The following is a 20447-nucleotide window of genomic DNA, read 5'->3' on the forward strand; positions in this document are numbered from 1 at the left end:
ACTTACTAACAGCCAACCCGATGCTCCACACCAAACTTGCAGGGACTGGCATGAGAGCATGGGGGCTGCTGAGGACTCCTCATCACTACAGCAGAGTCCACAGCCCATTGGAACATTGAGTGATTAATGGCAGAAGGATGGGGTAATGTCCTACACAAACTGTTCCTTTTCCTTGCCTGTCCCTGGTTTTCTGCCAGAGTTCAGTCCTTCATGGTTCTGTTAGTTCTGTTAATTACCATTTGATAAATTCTTTTTCTGCTTAAGTTTAACCAAGTGAGTTTCTATTATTTATCAAAATGAACGTTGACTGGTATACAAAACACAGAGAGAAGAATAAAAAGGAATTATCAGTCTTTTTTTTTTTATCTTCACCAAGGACATTTTTTCATTGCATTTTAGAGAGGAACAAAGAGAGAGAAACATCAAAGTGAGAGAGAGGCATTGATCAGTTGTCTCCCGTATGCACCTGGACAGGAGATCGTACGTGCCTGGACTGGGAATTTAACCTGTGACCCAGGCATGTGCCCTGACCAGGAATTGAACCAATCATAGGACAATGCTCCAACCAATTGGGCCACACCAGCCAGGGCCAGCCCTTTTCTTAATCCTTAACTTTTCAATGTCACAAACTTCATACAATGTTGGCTCTCTTTCATTGAAGTGGTTTTTTAAAAAATTTCTTCAGCATCCTCCTATTCTCATCCTATCAGATCCACACCCCCAACACCTGTAAGAAGGGCGAAGAGGAAGCAGAGAGGGAAGGGGGAAAGACCAGAGATTAATAAACATGAGCAGATGAAATGGAGTCACTAGAAGCTAACACTCATAAGGATTTTACCTCTTAGAGTTAAAGCAAAGTGCTTGATTAGTTTTCTTCCCTAATGTACATAGTACAACTTGAAAAACATGAAAAGAAAGTTGACACAGGCCAAGGAGAAACAAAAATAAAAGCTATGCATTGTGGCCAGAAAACCCCACATCTCTAATAAGCCAACCAACTGCCCCTTCTCTGCAACCACACTTCCCGGAAGTGAGAGAGCTCAAGCATTACCAGGCACAACATCAGAACAGCAGAGAGTAAAGAGCAAGGAGGGATTACAGTCAGAAGAGAGATCCTAGGATGTGCAGGTGACTCTAACAGACAAGACAGTTTCATTTATTACTAGGAAAAGAAAGGAACACTGTTGAGTAATTTTTTTGGTAAGTATCCTTGGGTTGGGAGATCTGGGTTATAGGCCATGAGCCAGACAGCCCACGTGAGTTCAAGTCCCTCAGGGACTAAGCACTAAGTTCCAGTAATATTTTAAGATACAAACTCAGAAATGAAGAATGTCTAGCAAATACAACTGAGGGCAAGAAAGGCTCTGGGAAGGGTATAAAGGTTACAGTGTGGAAGGCATACTCCTTTTTTTTAAAGGATACACCCAGTAGGTGCAGAACAGAACTCAGGTGCTTGAGAATGCAATCCAGTGGGGCCCTCTTCAGATTAAGAACCAAGTTGTCTATTTCTGGATAATGCAATCTGGCGTCCTCACAATAGCGGCCACAGAATGATTTGCTTCAGTCCTGCCAACACTAGATAGCTCCATCAGTTCTTAGGAGAGGACCAAAGTGGGAGTAATGGAAAAGGTGTCACAGAAATAGTAGCTTGAGATGGGTCCTGTCGCAATACGCAATGCTCACAGCTGGGCCAGGCATCCTTGGTGAGCCCTAATGGGAACCCAAAACAGAGGGCAGAGTGAAAGTGCAGGTGAACACAAGTGTGTGCATTGCAATCACAAGCAACAAAGGCACCAGGGGTCGGGGATGGTTAGGAAAGAAAATCATATCTGAAATGAGGGAACAACAACAAACTGAAAAAGGTGTGTGTTGAGGCAGAGAACAGGAAGGAACTGCAGGAGTCTGCAATCTGGGATTCCCTTGATTTCCACTTTGAACTGTATTTTGTGTTCTCTGCAGGACAGCAAAGAACAGGTCTTGCTTTCAGCCCTGCAGGAGGAGGAGGAGGGGAAGCCACTGGTATAGTATCAGCCCTTAAGTCTACCAAGTCAAATCCTGGGCCAACGCCAAACCCCAAAATAACTCCATGAAAGCAACTCTTCTTACTTGTAACCAGGCCATGGCACCATAGCAAATAAGAGGGGCAAACCGAACCCAGCGAGCAGGGAGGTAATTCAACAGAGAGACATTGAAAGCTGACACAGAAAAGGATCCCACCAGGTTCTTCAGCATGAGTTTTGTTTCAGGGAGAAAAGGGAACCATCACCTCTATCTAGAGTCTCCTGAGTCCCCAACCAAAGCTGAGAAAACCATATTAGAGGATGCAGGGAGAAAAAAAAAATTTTTTCTGAGTCATAAGGTAGCTTTATTCTTAATTTTTTTTAAATTTTAATTGTTGTTCAAGTACAGCTTTCTGCCTTTTTCCCCCACCCCCCTCCTGTTTCCACCCCCACCCCTTTATACTTGTCCATGTGTCCTTTATACTTGTCCATGTGTCCTTTATACTTGTTCCTGCAAACCCTAACCTTTTCCCCTGAAATTCCCTCCCCTCTCCTCTCCGGTCACTGTCAGCCTGTTCTCAATTTTAGTGTCTTTGGTTATATTTTGCTTGTTTGTTTGTTTTGTTGATTAGGTTCCTGTTAAAGGTGAGATCATATGGTATTTGTCTTTTACTGCCTGGCCTATTTTGCTTAGCACAATACTTTCCAGCTCCATCCATGCTGTCCTAAATGGTAGGAGCTCCTTCTTTCTTTCTGCTGCATAGAATTCCATACAGGAGAGAATAAACAAATGGGATCTCAAGAGGGAAAAAAAAATTAGCACTTAATTTTTACTTCTAGTCAAAATTCTTTCAAGTCAAAGTTCTTCCTCTGCAGGCCCAGAATGATGCTGCTAAAATGAGAGAGGCAGGTAATTAGAGTGAATGTGCCAAAAGACCAAGTGAACATGAACTCCAGAATCTTCCCTTTCATACACCAAACATCTCAGTCAACCTACAGAACCTACTTGGTACATGGTATAGAAGAAAAAAAGATTCCTTTAATGGATTCTTTTTTAATCTGAGAAGCTGAGTAAGCAAGGAGACAGAACCATGTGAGACTCCTAAAATGTGTCCCCGTCTCAAAATCAAAAGACAAAGATGCCCAGATCTTCCCAGTTTTGCAGCTACAACCACCTGAGAAAATGGCAGGTAACATCTTCAGGGCCCAGCTCAAGAAGAACAAATTCTGAAATGCAGAAAATGTCCAGAGCCCAGCTAAGCTTGAAGCAGGCCAGCACCAGATGCCAGGTTTGTGTGAAAGAAGTTGTGGAGTGGGAGGCCTGGCATAAGAGCATAAACAGTGCTGCACCTGGTAGACCAGGAGGCCATTACCGCTGCTGTTCGTTGGAGGCAACTCAGTGTCACAAACATCGTGCTTTCTGCTCATCCATAGTAAGGAAACTGAGGTCCTCAGCAGTTTTCTCACTATATGATGAGCAATCAGCCCCCACAGACAGAAGAAGGGACAAGCCAGCCCAGGGAGATGCCACCATTCCTTATGGCTCAGGGTGGAGCTCCTGCCATGTGAGAGCAGAGAAAGAGCTACAAAGGAAGGCAAAGTTGATAATGAACTCTACTTAATTAAATGGAATTAAAAGATTTTCTGAGCATCAAACTAGGGTAGCATCTGACTTAGAAATGGATTGTGGAGTTAAAATTCACTTCAAGTAGAAACAACTTGGATTAATCATGGTGATTAAATGTTGTGAACCAGCTCAAAAAGTTTCCAACCTCCAATCCACCACATCCTGTGCAGATCCCAAGCTTCATGTTCAAGGTGCTCTGAGAAAATGCAATCAGAGTTCCAAGTTGGGAATCACTCCTCTTCCTGCCAAAGAGGCTGTGTGGTTGGGCTTCCCCAGCTACCAGGTTACTGGTGGAGGTTCTAATGGAATGGAGACTCAGGAAGGGGGTGCTAAGAGGACTCACAGTATGGGAGACGGTTAGACAGTTAATTGAGGACCACAGCATTCTGAATCCTGGTGTAGAAAAAATAAATGCTATTCTGTAAGTAATGACCACAGAACTTTTTGACCAGTGATGAAAATGACAGTAATAAATGTAGAGCAACACTCACCTTCCTTAAACCCTCCACAGTGATTTTTTTAAAATGATGAAATGACAATGATAGCTGAAGACTGCTCTGGTGGGAACAGGCAGTATGGATTGGAGGAGAGAGAATGCTGGCAGAGAGAACAATTCAGAAGCTGCCCTAACCATTCAGTTGGGAGGAACAAAGGAAAATCTGCAATCAGACAGCAGGAAGTTGATCTAAGTCAAAGGTTCAGACGGTAAATATCTCAGGCTTTATGGGATAGATTGTCCCTGATGTGACTACTTAATTTTTCTGTTATAGTGTGAAAGCAGCCACAGTCAATACCTAAACTACAGGGCATGCATATGTGCCAATAAAACTATTTACAAAATCAGGCTTGGACCAGTTTGGCCTACCGGCCATCCTTGGGTATCTGTCAGATAATAAATACCTAAAGAAACACAATAGCAGTGGAAAGAGAAGGATCTGTGTGGTTGCTTTGATTAAAAAAGTCGAGTTACAGGAGAAGTCACCACTGATCTTCAGGTTTCAAGTCAGGGTTAATGGACTTGAAAGGAAGAGCCAGAAAAGAAATCCAGTGCTGGAAGAAAGATGGTAAATTTAGTTGCAGACATATTAAGTCTCTAGACACAGAGGACGGGCCTTGAGTTACTAAGTTGGAAACACTGGAGTTTGAGGAATTTCACTGTGATGAGTAAAACCTCCAGGGTTGGAGTACTGACATTTTCCCTGCTCACCGAACAGGTCAGTGGAGATAATTCAAGGCTGCACATTCTGCCCTCTCACCTGGTAGAGGAATCTTTGGCTGAACTGCTGCATGGCACCCTGGAGCTGATTCCGCTGCGACTGCCACTGCTCATAGCTCCGCACGTACTCAGCTGTGGGGCGTTGCCAGGTGGTGGTCCGAGTGTTGTGGTCCACATAGTAAAACCTGCCTCGGGGGTCTGTGCGTTTCTCCCAGCTGGAAACATTAAGCTCAGCATGAACATAGTGATCACCCCACCCCTCCCTTCAAACTCAAGCAAAATCTCAGCATGGCTGACAAGGACGGGCCAAGAGGCGGTGAACTGGCGTCTGGCATAGGAGCTTGGCTGCTCAGGGAAGCGTGGCAAGGCAGGCCCCAATCACGGAGGCTTCGGGGCTTCCAGGGGTGTCCAACCTATTGGCATCTCTGGGCCACAATGGAGGAAGAAGTGTTGTCTTAGACTACACATTAAATACACAAACACTAATGAAAACCGATGGAAAAAAAACGGTTTTAAGTAAATTTGATGAATTACTGATGGGCTGTATTCAAAGCTGTCCTGGGTCACATGCAGCCCTCAAGCTGAAAGGACACCCCTGGAAGCCTTAGATGACTACATCCTTACAAACCAATCCCTCCTTACCACTAGCTCCTGATTTCCATTTAGACCATCTATATGGTTCTGAGGAAGGTGACTCTACACTCATCCTAGGAGCTGAACTGCTGACTGGACCAGAAGTGGGCACATGATGGTCATTCGGTGAACCTTGGGAATTTTGCTAGGAATTCTTGGAAAAACTGTCTCTCTTTCTTGCCGGATATGACTGAGAAAGCATGCAGTCCTGGGAGCAACTGACTTGCATCTTGGACCCAAATACAATATGACACTGACCCAGTGGGTGGCAGAGCAGAAAAAAGGGGAAAAATCCAGCCCCTTGGTGATATCGTGAGCTACCAGTTCAGGCTTCACTTGAAACCAGGACCTACAGAATCTAGAATTTTGTTCCACGAGCCAACAAATTCACATTTGGATCCCAAATTTTTTCGCTGGCAACAGAAATGATCCTGATATAAGGCGCTAGTGGAAACATGCTGCATGAGAAGGTTGATATAAATAATAGCAAGAATCTCCACGTTGTCTTTGGTGAGTAACAACCTTTCCAAAGTTGGTCCTGAAACACCCATGGGCAAGGAAGAGCTGGAGTAGATGGTAAAAACCTCAGCTGTGCTTCACATATTTAACTGCACTTTCACATAAACAAGGAAGTGATCTAAGTAAGAGAGGGGCCTTCATGTGGTGATGGAAATGTTTTACATTTTGATGGGGTGTAGGTTACACGAGCATATGCATTGTCAAAACTCAGCAAACAGTACACCTGAAATTTGTATATTTCACTGTATGCAAATTACCTTAATTTGTCAATTTTAAAGGTGAATTTGAATCTAATCAAGCCTCCATATCTAACTGCCAGCTTACAGGAAAGACGAGAGATAGAGAAACATATTACACAACACCACAAGGTCACAATCCACTAAGTCCAAACTATGAGAAACTACAAGATAAATGCCCAGAATTTTCAACAAATAAATGGCCTGAAAAAAATAAGTAAGGGTGGGAGGACTTATTGGTTGAGAGACTTATGAGACATATCAGTCAAAAGCAATGTTTTGATCTTGAGTTTGGATCTGATTCAAACAGATCAAGTATAAAAACAAGTTGTCTTGTAAGACAACTGGGGAAAATGACATGTGGACTGGATATGATATGAAATAAGGAAATAGTGATAATTTTGTTGTGTGGGATAATAGTATTTTAGTTATTAAAAATAAAACACACCCAATCCATGAGAGACATATGTGATGTATTCATGGATCAAAGGACATGATGTCTGGGATTTGCTTTAAAATTCATTGGCCCTCTGTCCTGGGATATCTGATGAAACAAAAATGTTATTGTTAGGAGCAGGTAAGGGTTAACAGGGGTTCATTGTGTTATTCTCTCAAATTTGGTGTATGCGTGAAATTTTCCATTCTAAGTACAGAAGGGTGGAGAGGAAAGAGGTTTCAAAAAGAGATATCAATGAAGAAACTAGGATTAGCCCACTGCAAAGAGAAGCCAATACAGATTTGGATTGTATGATTCCAAACCATTGGAGTATCTGTTCCCTGACTACCATCTCATTTCATCTTCTCTGAATTCTTATCTTACTCTAGTAACTATCATCCTTCAGCTTGGATCCTCCTCAATTTTCAGCATTAAACTCCCAGATGACTTTTGTTGTGACCACATCAATGATTCTTTTCAACGCAAAGCCTCCCTGGACATAGCTTCTCCGCAAGCATCTCCCAGCATCATGGCTAGTTCCCAGATTCTGTCTGGATTCCACCCACTAGACTGCCATGCCTTCATGACCTGCTGTCACTTTGGATTAAACTAAACATCACAGCTCTCTCCCTAAACCTGAGAAAAAGAAATTTGATGAGAAGAAGTCTTTCCCAGTCTTCTTTTAGGTCAGTCCTCCTCCCAGGGGTAAAACCACACTATCATTCCTGACTCTTCCTTTTCTGCTGTCAAACCAATTGGCCCGAGAGCTTCCTATTGTTGTCATCTCTCTGCCCTTGACATGCATTTCTATATCCAACTATCACAGAACTAACCTCCCCACTTGGTCCAGCCTATCACCTGCCATCAGGAGAATTATACCAAGCTGACCCCTTATATCATGCTCCCACTCAAAACTTCAACTGACTCCCCATTGCCCTCAAGTCAATGCTGTTTAGTTAGTAGGCAAGGCTCACAATAATCTGGACCCTTCCCACCTTTATCATAAATCCTTTCAACCAGTGATTTTTATCTATTTTTTATAATCAAAGAAATCACATGTGTATGTGTATGTATACATATATGCACACACATATTTTTAAAAAACAAAGGTACTATAGGGGTATATAAAGAAAAATAGTGTCTCCTGCCCTACCTCTCCCCAGTGCTGATTCCTGCTCCCCAGAAGCAACCACTTTCAACTTTTGCCTGCTTCTTCTACTACTACCTATATCTGCATTTCTACATAACAAGCTTATCCCATGATTTCTGGACTTCTGCCATTCAGATATTACTTATGGACCTTCTACTATAAATGAGGATTTAGTTACTGTATTCTACCCCCTAATCCACACAAAGCCATCTCTTGTCTCATCCTCCCAAATAGAAAATCATCAAATCAATATTCAGAGTTTGTATTATGACTTTGTAGACTATAAATACATTTCCTTACTTATACAACATTTTTCCCTGTGGAATTAAGAACTGCCTTGTTTTGTGTTCCATGGTTTTCTGGAAGCTGTCACTAATGTACCCCGAGATTCTAACAGGGCAGGTGGCCTATCCCTCCTGGAACCCTTCGTCCAGCGTACACAGGTGTCCTCCAGGCTGGCTCTACATTATTGTCCTAAGTTATCTTCCGGCACCTTCCTCTTGGGAACCTCTCTGGGCTCTGAATGAGTCCCCTGTGCCCTCATCTCATGACCTTTTTCTTGGTTCCCTCTTATTTGGTGGGGTAAATCATGTAGTAGCTTCTGAGAAAGAATGCACCAAAGTTAATTTTTGGAAATTCTCGCTGTCTAAAGATGCCTTTATTCCAAATCTCACACTTCTGTGTAAAAACTAAAACTTGATTTCTAGGCAGGAAATAATTTTTCACCAAATTTTCAAGGGTCATACTGTTGAGAAGAAGGATGACATTCTTGATTCCTGATCCTTGATATATACTCAGTTTGTTTGCTCCGGAAGCTTTCAAGATGTTCTCTTGGCATTCTGAAATTCCAACAGGATGTGCCTTGGGATAGGTCTTTGTTCATTCTCTGGGCTCAGAATTTGATGGGTCCTTTGAATGTGGATACTCTATCTTTCAGTTCTGTCAGCCTCCTTTTATTCTTTCTTTGGTAATTTCCTACCCTCTAGTTGTTCTCTTTTCTTTCTTGCTAGAACTACTGTTCAGATGTTGGATCTCCTAGACTCAACATCCAATTTCCTTAGCTCCAGCTTTATTTTTCAATCCTATTGAACTTCCAAATTTCTGCTGTTTCACAGATATTACTTTCTAAAAGCTCTTGTTTTTCCTACATGGTTTGTTTTATGGTCTCCTGTTCTTGTTTCACAAATGCCTTATTTTCTCCCAAATCTTTGAGGATATAAATTATAATTTGGTTTTACTTTTTGAAGTATTTTTTCCACTCCCTACATTGTTTTCACCAAGTCCCTTTTTCTCTGAAGGGTCTGCTGTTCATTCACATTTAAAAGTGAGCCACTACCCACTGGATGGAAGCTCTGTGTGCCCATGTAGGGGCTGGCCAACCAGTGGCTTCACTCAGCTGTTTTATTAGAAGACCCCTAAATAACACAATCTGTAGCTCTTTTCCCTTGGACTGGTCACTTTCCCCAGCAAAACAAACAAACCAAAAAACTCCTCTCCCATTTTTAGCCTGGGAACAACATCCCTACCTCATCTCTTTTTTCTGAGTTCACCCCTACCTTCAGCTATAGCTCTGTCCCCCAGGCACACTCTGCTCTGCTTCTCATGCCAGCAGCAGCCACAGGGCTGTGTTGAGGTATGCATGTATGAATGTGTGTGCAGGTGTGTATATACCTACACACACATGTGGCAGAGGGATGGGAATGAGGGATGACAACCTAGGAATCTAACTCTTAACTGCACAAATCTTAAAACTCGACTTCAGGCTTCTGGTTTTATTAAACGCAGGCACACACACATCTCCCCAAAGTCTCCCACGGCTGAGGCTTTCCAGGGCTCCACGGTGCGAATCAGCTGGCTTCCTGGTGGACACTCCACACTGTAGGCTTGGGTTTCAGGTTTCTCAGCTTGGCCATTTATCTATCAGCAACTACACTTTGGGTAATATTTCCCGTATGCTACTTCTCTTCCATTCCTTTATCACTAATGATTTATAACTTTTTTATATTTTTATTGCCATTTTGGTGAGTTTTCAGGAAGGTATAGAAATAAACACATTTTCAATCCCCACGTTAAGTAGAAGTCCCCTGTAGTGGTGAATTTTATACTTTTGAGCAGCATAATCTTGCCCTTGATATCCGATGAAACCTTATGCAGAATCACAGCCATAGAGCAGTGGCTGGAGGCCCAGTGGCCCCTTTCACACTCTTCAGCTCCAGGGGCATCTCCACCAAACCCACGAGCCTTATAGGACACACTTTGAGCATCTCTGTTTTACACGAACCTTCCACCTCAGCAAAACCGCTCCACACATCATTCCTTAACCATACCTTCCCCAATCGCACTGTTCCCCAACCCGGATCGCCTTCCTCTTCTTATTTAAGTCCACCTCTAGCCCTTTCTGCAAGACCACGTTTGATCCACCTCCCTCTGTGAGGCCTCCCCAACCCTGTGCTCTATGATATGGTCACTTTCCCTCCTCGCCTCCGCTCTGAGCACCACCTAACAGTAACTAAACAGCAAATTATCCCCTATCCTTAGTCCAGGTCCAGTATTTTTTGCTTCTGGACAGAATAACTCATCATCCGACAAGTGTCCCAGGGGTCTGTGAGAGGGAGGTGGCTATGATAACGTGAATCCAGTGGCTCAGTCTCGCTCCTCAGTGACTCAGTCTGCTGAGATCATCTGTAGCCTCCAGATTGCTCGCACCTCGGTAATACTTCCCTGGGTGGAACTTCTTGCACCAACTAGCAATGAAAGCTTAAGCATTGTTTTCTCTGGGTTCCCTTGTTACATCATAGAAGTGCGTGCCAGAGACTCACAGGTCTGGGTATAAAACTCAGGAAGAACTAATAGGCTATGTGGGATATAGAGTCAAGCCTTTTCCCAATAAAACATTAAAACTATCCTGAAAATAAGAAAGCTGGATCTAGTGTCCCACCTCAATCCTTAAAGAGTAAAACCTCAGCCATTCTTGTGAGACACCATTAAATAGTTTCATTTAGATTCCATCCAAAAGTTCACCAAGTCAAGGCCTATATAGCTTATAGACCAGAGAGGTTAAGAGGCAGCAACCAGCACACTTACAGAGTTACCTCTGCTTTTAAACAGACGTGCTGTTAAATACACAAAGCACAAGTGTGCAATGCAACCTATTAAAAGTCAAAGATTAATTTGTAACACAATTGGAGAAATCTGGGTCTCTGGGTCCCATAGACTGGGTCTCTGATGATAGCAAGGAAATACTGTTAACAATGTAGCAGTTTTATTTTATTTATTTAATTCTTAAATTTATTGATTTTAGACAGAGAGGAAGGTGGGGAGACAGACAGACAGACATCAATTGGTTGTTCCACTTATTCATGCACTCATTGGTTGACTCTCATATGTGCCCTCACTGAGGCTCGAACCTGCAACCTTGGCATATCAGGATGATGCTCTGACTGACTGTGCCACCCAGCCATGGCTATAGTGGTTTTATTTTTAATAAAATAACTTTTAAAAGAAATATATACAAAATATGGATAAAATGATAGGATGTCTGATTTGCTTCAAAATAATCTCAGATGGTGGTGGGGGAAGAGTGAGTGAGGATTACAGATCAGGAGGTGGCAACTATTTTCCATAAAGGGCCACAAAGTAAATACAGGGACATGCAAAAATAGGTTTACAGTTGTAATACAAATAAATAATTATTAATAAATAATAATTCAAAAATAAACTCTGTTTCACATACAACTATAAACCTACTTTTGCACACTCCTGTTCTTTAGGCTTTGCAAGCTATAAAGTCTCTGTCACAATTACTCGGCTCTGCTACTAAGCACAAACGCAGCCATAGGCAATAGGTAAACAAAGGGTGTGGCATATCTCAATAAAATTTTATTTGCAAAAATAGACAGAGGGCTGGATTTTGTCCACAGGCCCATAGGTTTCCAAGCCCTTGTACAGATGAAACAAGACTGGCTATGAGCTGATAATTACTGAAGCGAAGTGTTGAATAAATGGGGCTTTTCTCTGCTTTGTGCATATGTGAAAGTTTCCATAATAATGAGATAATTTCCATAATAAAATGTTTAGTTTTTTTCCCTTAGAAGTCTATGCTTAACTTCAGTAACTTCACTGGACTTAAAGCCAAAGTAGAAACAAAGTGAAGACTAAAGATGACATATGAATTTCATTTCCAGAAGGATAAGGTAAAAAAAAGAAAACACAAGCATTCTACTGGAAAATAGTAAGAGCAGCCCATCCACGGAAACTTGCAGGACAGGAGGCAAGGTGGTATTTACCTGGCACACGCCTGCCCGCTGAGCCAAACGAAGCACAGGGGCTCCCCCACCTCTGACATCCTGTCCCTCCACCAGCGGAGGGGGGGACAACTGTTCATATTTTACGCAGCAGCCCTTTGTGGTTGCTTGACTTCCTTTTGAAAGTTCTAAGGACAGGCAGACACATGCGGAAAGATTATCCCTAGCAGAGAGGGAACCAAACTTCTTCTCCCTGAACCTGGATAGTCTCTCTCACTTGGAAGCCTCACTCACCCTTTGGTTTTGAAGAACATAAGCTGCATTCTCTCAAAGCCCAGCTTAACAAGAAGCACACTGCCTTCATGGTCTGGTTGGGCACAGGGTGCTGTGTGATTCACCACCACTCTTACTATCTTGGCCTCCCCATGCCCAGTTTTCTCACAGAGATGCTCTGAAAATCCTAGTATGTCTTAAGAAATAAGAGCAAAACTAAGGCAAATGAATAGGAAAAGCAATCAATGGACCAGGGATAAATTGTCCCTGTGCTTTGCTATCTCTGTAGAAAGAGACTGAAAACCTGGCCCTAATAGGATATCTCTGCAGGTGAAATGACTGAGGGCACTGAGACAGCTATGGCTGCCACTCCCCACGCCCTTCTTCCTCCAGGATCCAACAGCCAATAGCAGCTCTGTATACCACTTAATAAAGCCCATGGCCATCCGTCACGGCCAGTGCAATGCATGAGAGGAGAAGAGAAAACAGGAACAGAGGGGAAGGAATTTAGAAGGGGAAGACCAAGGGAGGAGGGGAAAAAGTACGGACAAATAAAGACGAGGTCATAGCAGTTAGTGGTAGAGAAGCCACTGGGTGAGTCTCTCTCTCTCTCTCTCTTTTTTTTTAATTTTTAGAGAGAGGGGAAAGGAGAGAGAAAGGGAAAGAAACATCAATGTGAAAGAGAAACATTGATTGGCTGCCTCTCATATGTGCCCCAACCAGGGACTGAACTCACATCCCAGGCATCTGCCCTGACTGGGAATCAAACCAGTGACCTTTCAGTTTGCAGGACAACACCCAACCACCAGAACCACTCTGGTCAGGGAACCACTGGGTGATCTTGGTGCCAGTTCTAGAGTCTCAAGGCTTGTCAGTCCATGCCTTACCCTGGAGGAAGAGGCCGTTCCCAGGTGGTGGTCTTGGTATTGTGATCAACATAATAGACACGGCCATTGGGCAACTCTCGTTGTTCCCATCTGAAAAATAAAGTCAAGGGAATCATGAAATACACAGTTGAAAAGCAATAAGCCCTTGTTTGCAACTGATTCCTTCACCACTAAGGTGGCTAATTTGAGAGGAAACATCAAACATGACATGCAAGGTCAACCCACTGGTCAAACCAGCTCCATGCTGTCACAGACAGCCGACCCCTCCCCGGAGTGCTTCCTGAGAAAACTGTAACAGCTCCCCTTTATGGACTCACAGTACTAGTATATGCCATCAATTGTTCTAAGTTCCCCTAAATGACCCATATGAAAATTCCATGGATTTTTCTAAATCAATGTTTCTTGCCCATTTCAAGATCAAAGATCCACCTAGGAATGTGATAAAAGCTGAGGTCTCTTTCCTTCCAAAATGCACTCACCAACAAAAATTTGTATAGGATTTCTGAGGTTCACACACCTCTCCTAAAATTGATCTATAGATAACTCCATAGCCTTTTTAGCCTACACTGCCTGTTAACATCACAATTTATATGATTACCACTGTTCTCCTAGCACCATATATAGTCACAAGTACATTTCTTTTTAAAATACAGGATTCATTTACAAAGGACCTTTAAAAAGAGATCAGGATGACTCAAAGAAGCACAACACATCATTCACCAACTGCACTGTACCCATGTTGTTTATTGACTGCCTTCCCTGTAAGTCTGTGTGTCAGTTCACATGAGATCAGGGCACCGAGGGTGGCTCATCTGTGCTAACCAAGAATGGGAAGGTAGCTGATGATCCAAAGAGGTAACCTACAAGCAAAATCACTACAAAATACAGCCAAGGATACCCATCCCCACACTCCCAATTATTCTCAAAGTCAACAATCTGATAATTACTCCACTTACCCAGAATACAACAACCGATATATAAAGAACGCAAACATTTTATTTATTTATTTATTTATTTATTTATTTATTTATTTATTTATTTATTTATATCCTTACCCAAGGATATTTTCATTGATTTTAGAGAGAGAAGAAGAGGGGGAAAGAGAGAGGGAGAAAGAGGGAGGTAGAGGGAGAGAGAGAAATATTGATTGGTTGCTTCCCCTATGCACCCCGACCAAGAATTAAGCCTGTAACCCAGGTATGTGCTCTGACCAGGGATCAAACCCACAACCTTTAGGTGCATGGGATGATGCTGTAACAAAGTGAGCCTCCTGGCCAGGGCAAAAAAATAATATTTACAAAATAATTACCACTTTATAAAATATGTTAATGGTCCCATTAGTTTTTATGTTTTACAACTGATTTTTTAAAGACTTATTTATTTTTAGAAAGAAGGGAAAGGAAGGAGAAAGAGAGAAACATCAATGTGTGGTTCCCTCTCACTCGCCCCCTCCTGGGGACCTGGCCCACAACTCAGGCATGCGCCCTGACTGGGAATCCAACTGGCAATCCGTTGGTTCGCAGGCCTGTGTTCAATCCACTGAGCTACACCAGCAGAGCTACACTGATTTTATTTACTTGTCTTTAGGGTACTGCCTAGGGGAAGGTGACCTTTTCCAGGTAGCTGGTACAGTTGGTTCTGCTGAAACAGATGTTTTGAAAATGCGTATCTATTCCAATGTGACTGATACATGAAGGAACAATCTGAGCATAATGCAAACTTTGTGTTTGCTTACACATGATTTTGCCTTTGAGAAACACTAGATGAACACAGAAGTCTTCCCCCCAACTGAACCCAGTTGCATAGGAATACAAAACTCACACATCTACCAGTTACCTCAGTTTACCAGGTTATACACCACACCCATCTGGCAGTACAATTCCCATCTGATTTCCAATAACACTCCTTACACAACTTCAGGGCAACACCAACAAACTCCAACCCTTCCGACATCTGCTTCCACAAGCAAATTTCAGGTCTTCTTAAGGAAACGTTCCATGTTTAATGTAATGTTATGTCTCTCAACAATTTAACATGTAAAGCTGTACTACCATCACTATTAGTTTCTGGTTTTTGTATGTGTCACTGCCAAATTTTCAAGTGTATGCCCATAACCCATTTTTTCCCATAAGCCCTGCGGTTTTTGTGTGATTGTGCATAGCCTGGTGATTTTCAGGAACACACGTTATGGCGGAGCTGACTATACAATGAAGTAAGTGTCCTAACTTCTCTTACGAAGCCTAGTGTGTCTACTCTGGGGTAAACATTAGCTTTGTTCAATACCATTTTTTTTTCATTTAAACCAGGATGCCTGCACTGATCAGCCCCTCTGAGACTAGTTCAGATAGAGGCATGAGGTTTTTAAGACAGGGAAGGGAAGAGGGGCACCATCACACACCCACTGAGCATCTACAATGAGCCACGGCTCATGTTTAACCTCATGCAGCCCTTGCCTCCACCCTTTAAGGTGGAAAATGCCATCACCACTGAGGAAACTGAGGCTCAGAAAAGCTAACTCTCATGTGGCTTTCAAACTCTGTTCTGACTCTCTAATCCATGAGTTTTACCACCACGTCACGCTGAGAGGAAGAAAGACAGGAGGAAAAGGAAGGTCAAGTGGAATTTATAGGAACTTACTACCCAGCAGACAGGTGCCAGGTGCTTTCCCAATCCCACCTCCAAGTGAACAGCTTTCCCTAGCACCAGACTCCAGATGGGGAACCCTGCAGAATCAGGATGACTGGGGAGGAATTATAATGAGTCCACTGTGTGCATTTCCAGGCTCTGTTTTGATTACAGCCCTCTGCTCAGATATGATCTACTGGAAGGGGTGGCACGTTTTGCACCACTGGCAGCAGTGAAGGCCAGGGGTTCCGCACTCCCACCCCTCACACACAATCAACTACTGGGTTGAGAAGACCAAGAATTACACTTGAGAGCATTTTCTCTCCTGGGTATTCTTTTTACAGTATTTTTAATAAGATTTTAGCCCTGATTTGTATGGCTCAGTGGATTGAGTGCCGGCCTGCAAACCAAAGGGTTGCCAGTTCAATTCCCAGTCAGGGCACATGCCTGGGTTGCAGGCCAGGTCCCCATTACGGGGCACAGTTGAGACAACCACACCTTGATATTTCTCTCCCTCTCTTTCTCCCTCCCTTCCCCTCTCTCTAAAAGTAAATAAGTAAAAATCTTCAAATATTTTTACTAGTCTCAGTAAACTAGTAAACTGAACTAGTCTCAGAGGGGCTGATCAGTGCAGTTATCCTGGTTAAAATCTTCAAAGATTTTAACTTATTTACTTTTAGAGAGAGGGGAAGGGAGGGACAGAGGGAGAGAAACATTGCCTCCCACATGCCTCCAACCAGGGACCTGGCCCACAACCCACGCAAGTGCTCTGACCAGGAATTGAATCGTGACCTTTTGGTTTGCAGGACCATGACCAGCCCACTGAGCCACACCAGTCAGGGCTCTACTGTGTACTCTTGCTCAAGGTTCTGGTCAAAGTGGATACTGATGACTTGACCCAGGTGCCTAGGTTCCTGCCACTGGGAAAGGAAGAGCCTCACGATTCATCCAGTATTTCATTAAAAAGACAGACTCTTCTGGTGGAAGTGACCAGATGAAAATGCATAATGGGTAAAGTTAAAGATCTTCTCCTCATGGATGTCCCTCTAAAGACAAAAGAGTAACAGATCTTACCAGCTGAAGAGGCTAATGTCCCATCTATGGAGATGTGGAAGTGACCTTTGGGCAGGAAAGGCAGGCCAATAATATGCTGTACTTCACACCAGCTCTCCAAACTCCTCCTGCCTGCTCAGGAATTGAGAAGCAAATCTGAAACCCTCTTTATGCCTCTGAATTTGGAAATGAGGAAAGTCTTGAGAAAGACACTTGGCTTAGGGTAAATACTAAAATATGGAAGCTCCTTGAGGCAATGGCAGGAAACAGTCATGTTTGCTTCCAATAAACTTACTTAGCTAAGAATGCCTCAGAATTCCTTTCCTTGGCAATTTGGTGGCACAAAGCACCAACAAAATTAGTTTGCTCATTTTGAGGTCACTATTTGGAAAACTGTCCATAATATGCGGGTGGGTCTACCCCCTTTGTGAAGACAAAGTATTTATTGTAACAACTGGAGATAAAAGACACTTAAGGAACTTTTTCTTTATTCTAACAATTCTTTCGTTACAACTTTCATTTGATAAGTAGATTCTACTTTTGACTTCTTTTATAGTTCATTTGAGGCAAGGAGAAAACTTTGGCTTTGAAAAGTGGCTACACTGTGGTTAATATTTTCATCTGAAGATGGTGTAATACTTGGAATCCCATGAAGTAAATGCCTTTAATTGACACAGCAGTGTTCCCACATACACTGCTAGACAAGAAATCGGTGTGAAGTCCTCTTTGCTAATATTCAAGAGTTACAGCAGCTCTTTCCAAGCCTAGATGAGATCTGTCCATCCCATCTTTGATCCCAGTTGATCCTAGAAATGAAAGTCTCTCTTTCAGGGACTGTCATTGTCCAGAAAATCTCAGTGTCCTTCTATGAACACTCTCTCTCAATTGGCTTAGCTAGAAAAATAGTTACCAGAGAAATAAGACCTTTCTTCCATTACCTTTTTGATACCTACATTTTTTCCTTTAAAAATTGGACTCCTGCTCAGATTAAATGTCAATGTGGGTCCTCCCTCATCCATGACCTGGCCTAGCTGCTTTTCTTAGCGAACTCTCAACTCCTCCCTTACCTGCACGACTCCTCAGAATTCATACAAATCTCTTCCCTTCATTCATGCAGCACAGTCGGTCAATTCTATTGTCAATCAAACGAGCCTTCTGATTCTCATTTCTCCTCACTACCTGCTGACCCACATAGATTAAGCCTTCCAACTGTCTTGGTTTTGTCTCCTGGTGCCAAGAAAGTGATACTAGCAGCAACCTTTCATCAGCACATCTCTGTCAGGGGTTAGGTTTCTGTCCCTTATATGCATCTTCTTCCCACTGAGATTAAAAGGCTTTTCAATCAAACTACCCATGGGCCTCAATACTACATTCTGGTCACGTGGGTCACATCCTCTCCCACTGAATAGCTGTCTTTGATATGCTCTCAGAAACAGTGTTCAAAGCATCAAGCTTGATTCAGGTCCCTTCCCAACACATTGCTCCTTGGCCTTCAATGAGTAACATTCAGTTTGACCACAGACTACACAGGGTCTTTGTATCTGAAAGCACTTAAAAGTAGTCTCCAAATTCAATTAATCCCAGATACTTTTTGAAACCTAAATTACCTTTGCTCCTCAGGATTGTAACTGTCCTTTATTCAATTGTGCATCTTCCAGGTGCACGCCCTAATCCTTCACCATCATCATCTTTAAAAGGGTGAAGGCTAAAAATCTCAATTACATTATTGGGATGACATGCAACCATTTCTCTCCTGTGTTATCCTGAAAGGACACTCTCTGGTCACCTGAACCACATTTTGTTGGGGAAGGTTCCCTAAAAGGTCTTCAAGAAATTAATTCTCAATGACCTGCCATTACAGTTTGTATTCGACGATCCTGATCGACACACCCCTCGGTCCCTGATGTTTGAACAGAATCAGTTTCACCAAGTGTAGGATTAAGTTGGGAAAGGCTTACAGCTGGGCGAGGGGTGCAGGTTAGTAGCACAGATAGTCTCTTCACATGGCCCTTACAAATTTACACATCAAAAATTCCATCTTCGTGAGAGCATTATTAACTTGCATTATTTATTAATTTGCTCACTTACATTAGCACAGGCACTGGTCATTAGTAAACCCAGTCCTCATTCAAAAAATATTCTCTACTTAGAAAACAAAGTCAGGCCAACACCCCTACACACCTCTGCCCCACCAAAAAGATGCCTTGCTGGTTACTGAGACAAAATCTAAACTTCAGAAAAACACACTGAAAGTGTTCAAGTATTCTGAAAGCTGCCTGAGTAGAAGTGCAATTTCCCACATAAAACTAAATGGGACTCATATTTTCTTACTCTATGCCCCTATAATAAATGACTGAACCAAATCCTATTCCCCAAGCTCTGGCCATGTCCCGGGTGAACCATAAGATTTACATCCTCTGCAAGGACATTTGCAGACGGTTTTATGAGTCAGAAATCTGCATGCAGTGGAACATATCTTTGGCTCACTGTTTCATTGCTTCAGTAGGTCCTTTGCAAACTGGGTAGGAAATGTGGTCCTTCCTCCAAGAACCTTTCTTGAAATGTTGAGTTTCCCTTTAAATCTTAGCACACTAACTCCATTTTTAAAACTCTTAACAACCAGCACTTTATGCCCTTTAAGCACAGGGTAGCATAGCAGGAGCTACTGAGGCATCTGAATTAAATCTGTTTTTCTTCTCCTTCCTCAATAATCCCATTTTCTGTACCTTGGAAATATCTCTAAAGTTCTTCGATGGAAGTTGGCAACATTAAAAGATATGCTTTCACAGAGAGGCAAGACAATTCCTGGAGATAGTATCTATAAAAAAATGTGTTTTTATGACCCAGTGATTCCACTTCTGGGAATATATGTGAAGAAACTTGAGAGACTAATTCAAAAGAATATATGTACCCCTTTGTTCACTGCAGCATTATTTACAATAGCCACGATTTGGAAGCAGCTGAAATGCCCTTCAGTAGAGGAGTAGATAAAAATGTTGTGGTACATTTACATGATAGAATACTACTTGGCTATAAAAAAAAAAAAGGAAGGAAATCTTGCCCTTTGTGACAGCAAGGATGGACCTGGAGAGCATTATGCAAAGTGCCAGTCAGAGAAAGACAAGTACCATATGATTTCACTCATACATGGAATCTAATGAACAAAATAAACTAACAAAGAAAACAAATAGATTCATTGATAGAGAACAGACTGACAGTTGTCAGAGGGGAGGGGACTTGAGGAACTCGCTGAAAAGGTGAAACAAAACATCTCATAGATCTAGACAACAGCACAGTGACTACCAGAGGGAAAGAGGAGTGGGGAGTGGTAGGGGAAAGTACAACAGGGGATAAATGGTGATGGAAGGAGACTTGACTTGGGGTGGTGAACACACAATACACTATACAGATGATGTGTACACACCTGGAACCTATATAATTTTATTAACCAATGTCACCCCAATAAAATCAATAAAAAGTAAAAAAAAATTTAAACATTTTGCACATGCAAGATTTTCCAGATAAATAGTCGCTCTCTAAAAAAACGT

At 42.5% G+C, this 20447-nt stretch overlaps 1 protein-coding gene across 5 annotated transcripts in view; it reads right to left on the reverse strand.

Annotated features, from left to right (window-relative positions):
• WWP2 (WW domain containing E3 ubiquitin protein ligase 2) overlaps window positions 1-20447 on the reverse strand; it is a 168838-nt gene that overhangs the window by 16317 nt on the left and 132074 nt on the right. For all 5 annotated transcript variants that reach the window (XM_045818627.1, XM_045818623.1, XM_045818624.1 and 2 more), the window contains exons 9-10: window positions 13222-13311; window positions 4884-5058 (exon numbers count right to left, since the gene is read on the reverse strand). In XM_045818627.1, the coding sequence (XP_045674583.1) occupies window positions 4884-5058; window positions 13222-13311 (265 nt within the window). The remainder of the gene's footprint in view (window positions 1-4883; window positions 5059-13221; window positions 13312-20447) is intronic.

This window comes from Phyllostomus hastatus, unplaced genomic scaffold, assembly GCF_019186645.2.
Source record: "Phyllostomus hastatus isolate PE091 unplaced genomic scaffold, TTU_PhHast_1.1 phas_scaffold_345, whole genome shotgun sequence".
NCBI classification, from domain to species: domain Eukaryota; kingdom Metazoa; phylum Chordata; class Mammalia; order Chiroptera; family Phyllostomidae; genus Phyllostomus; species Phyllostomus hastatus.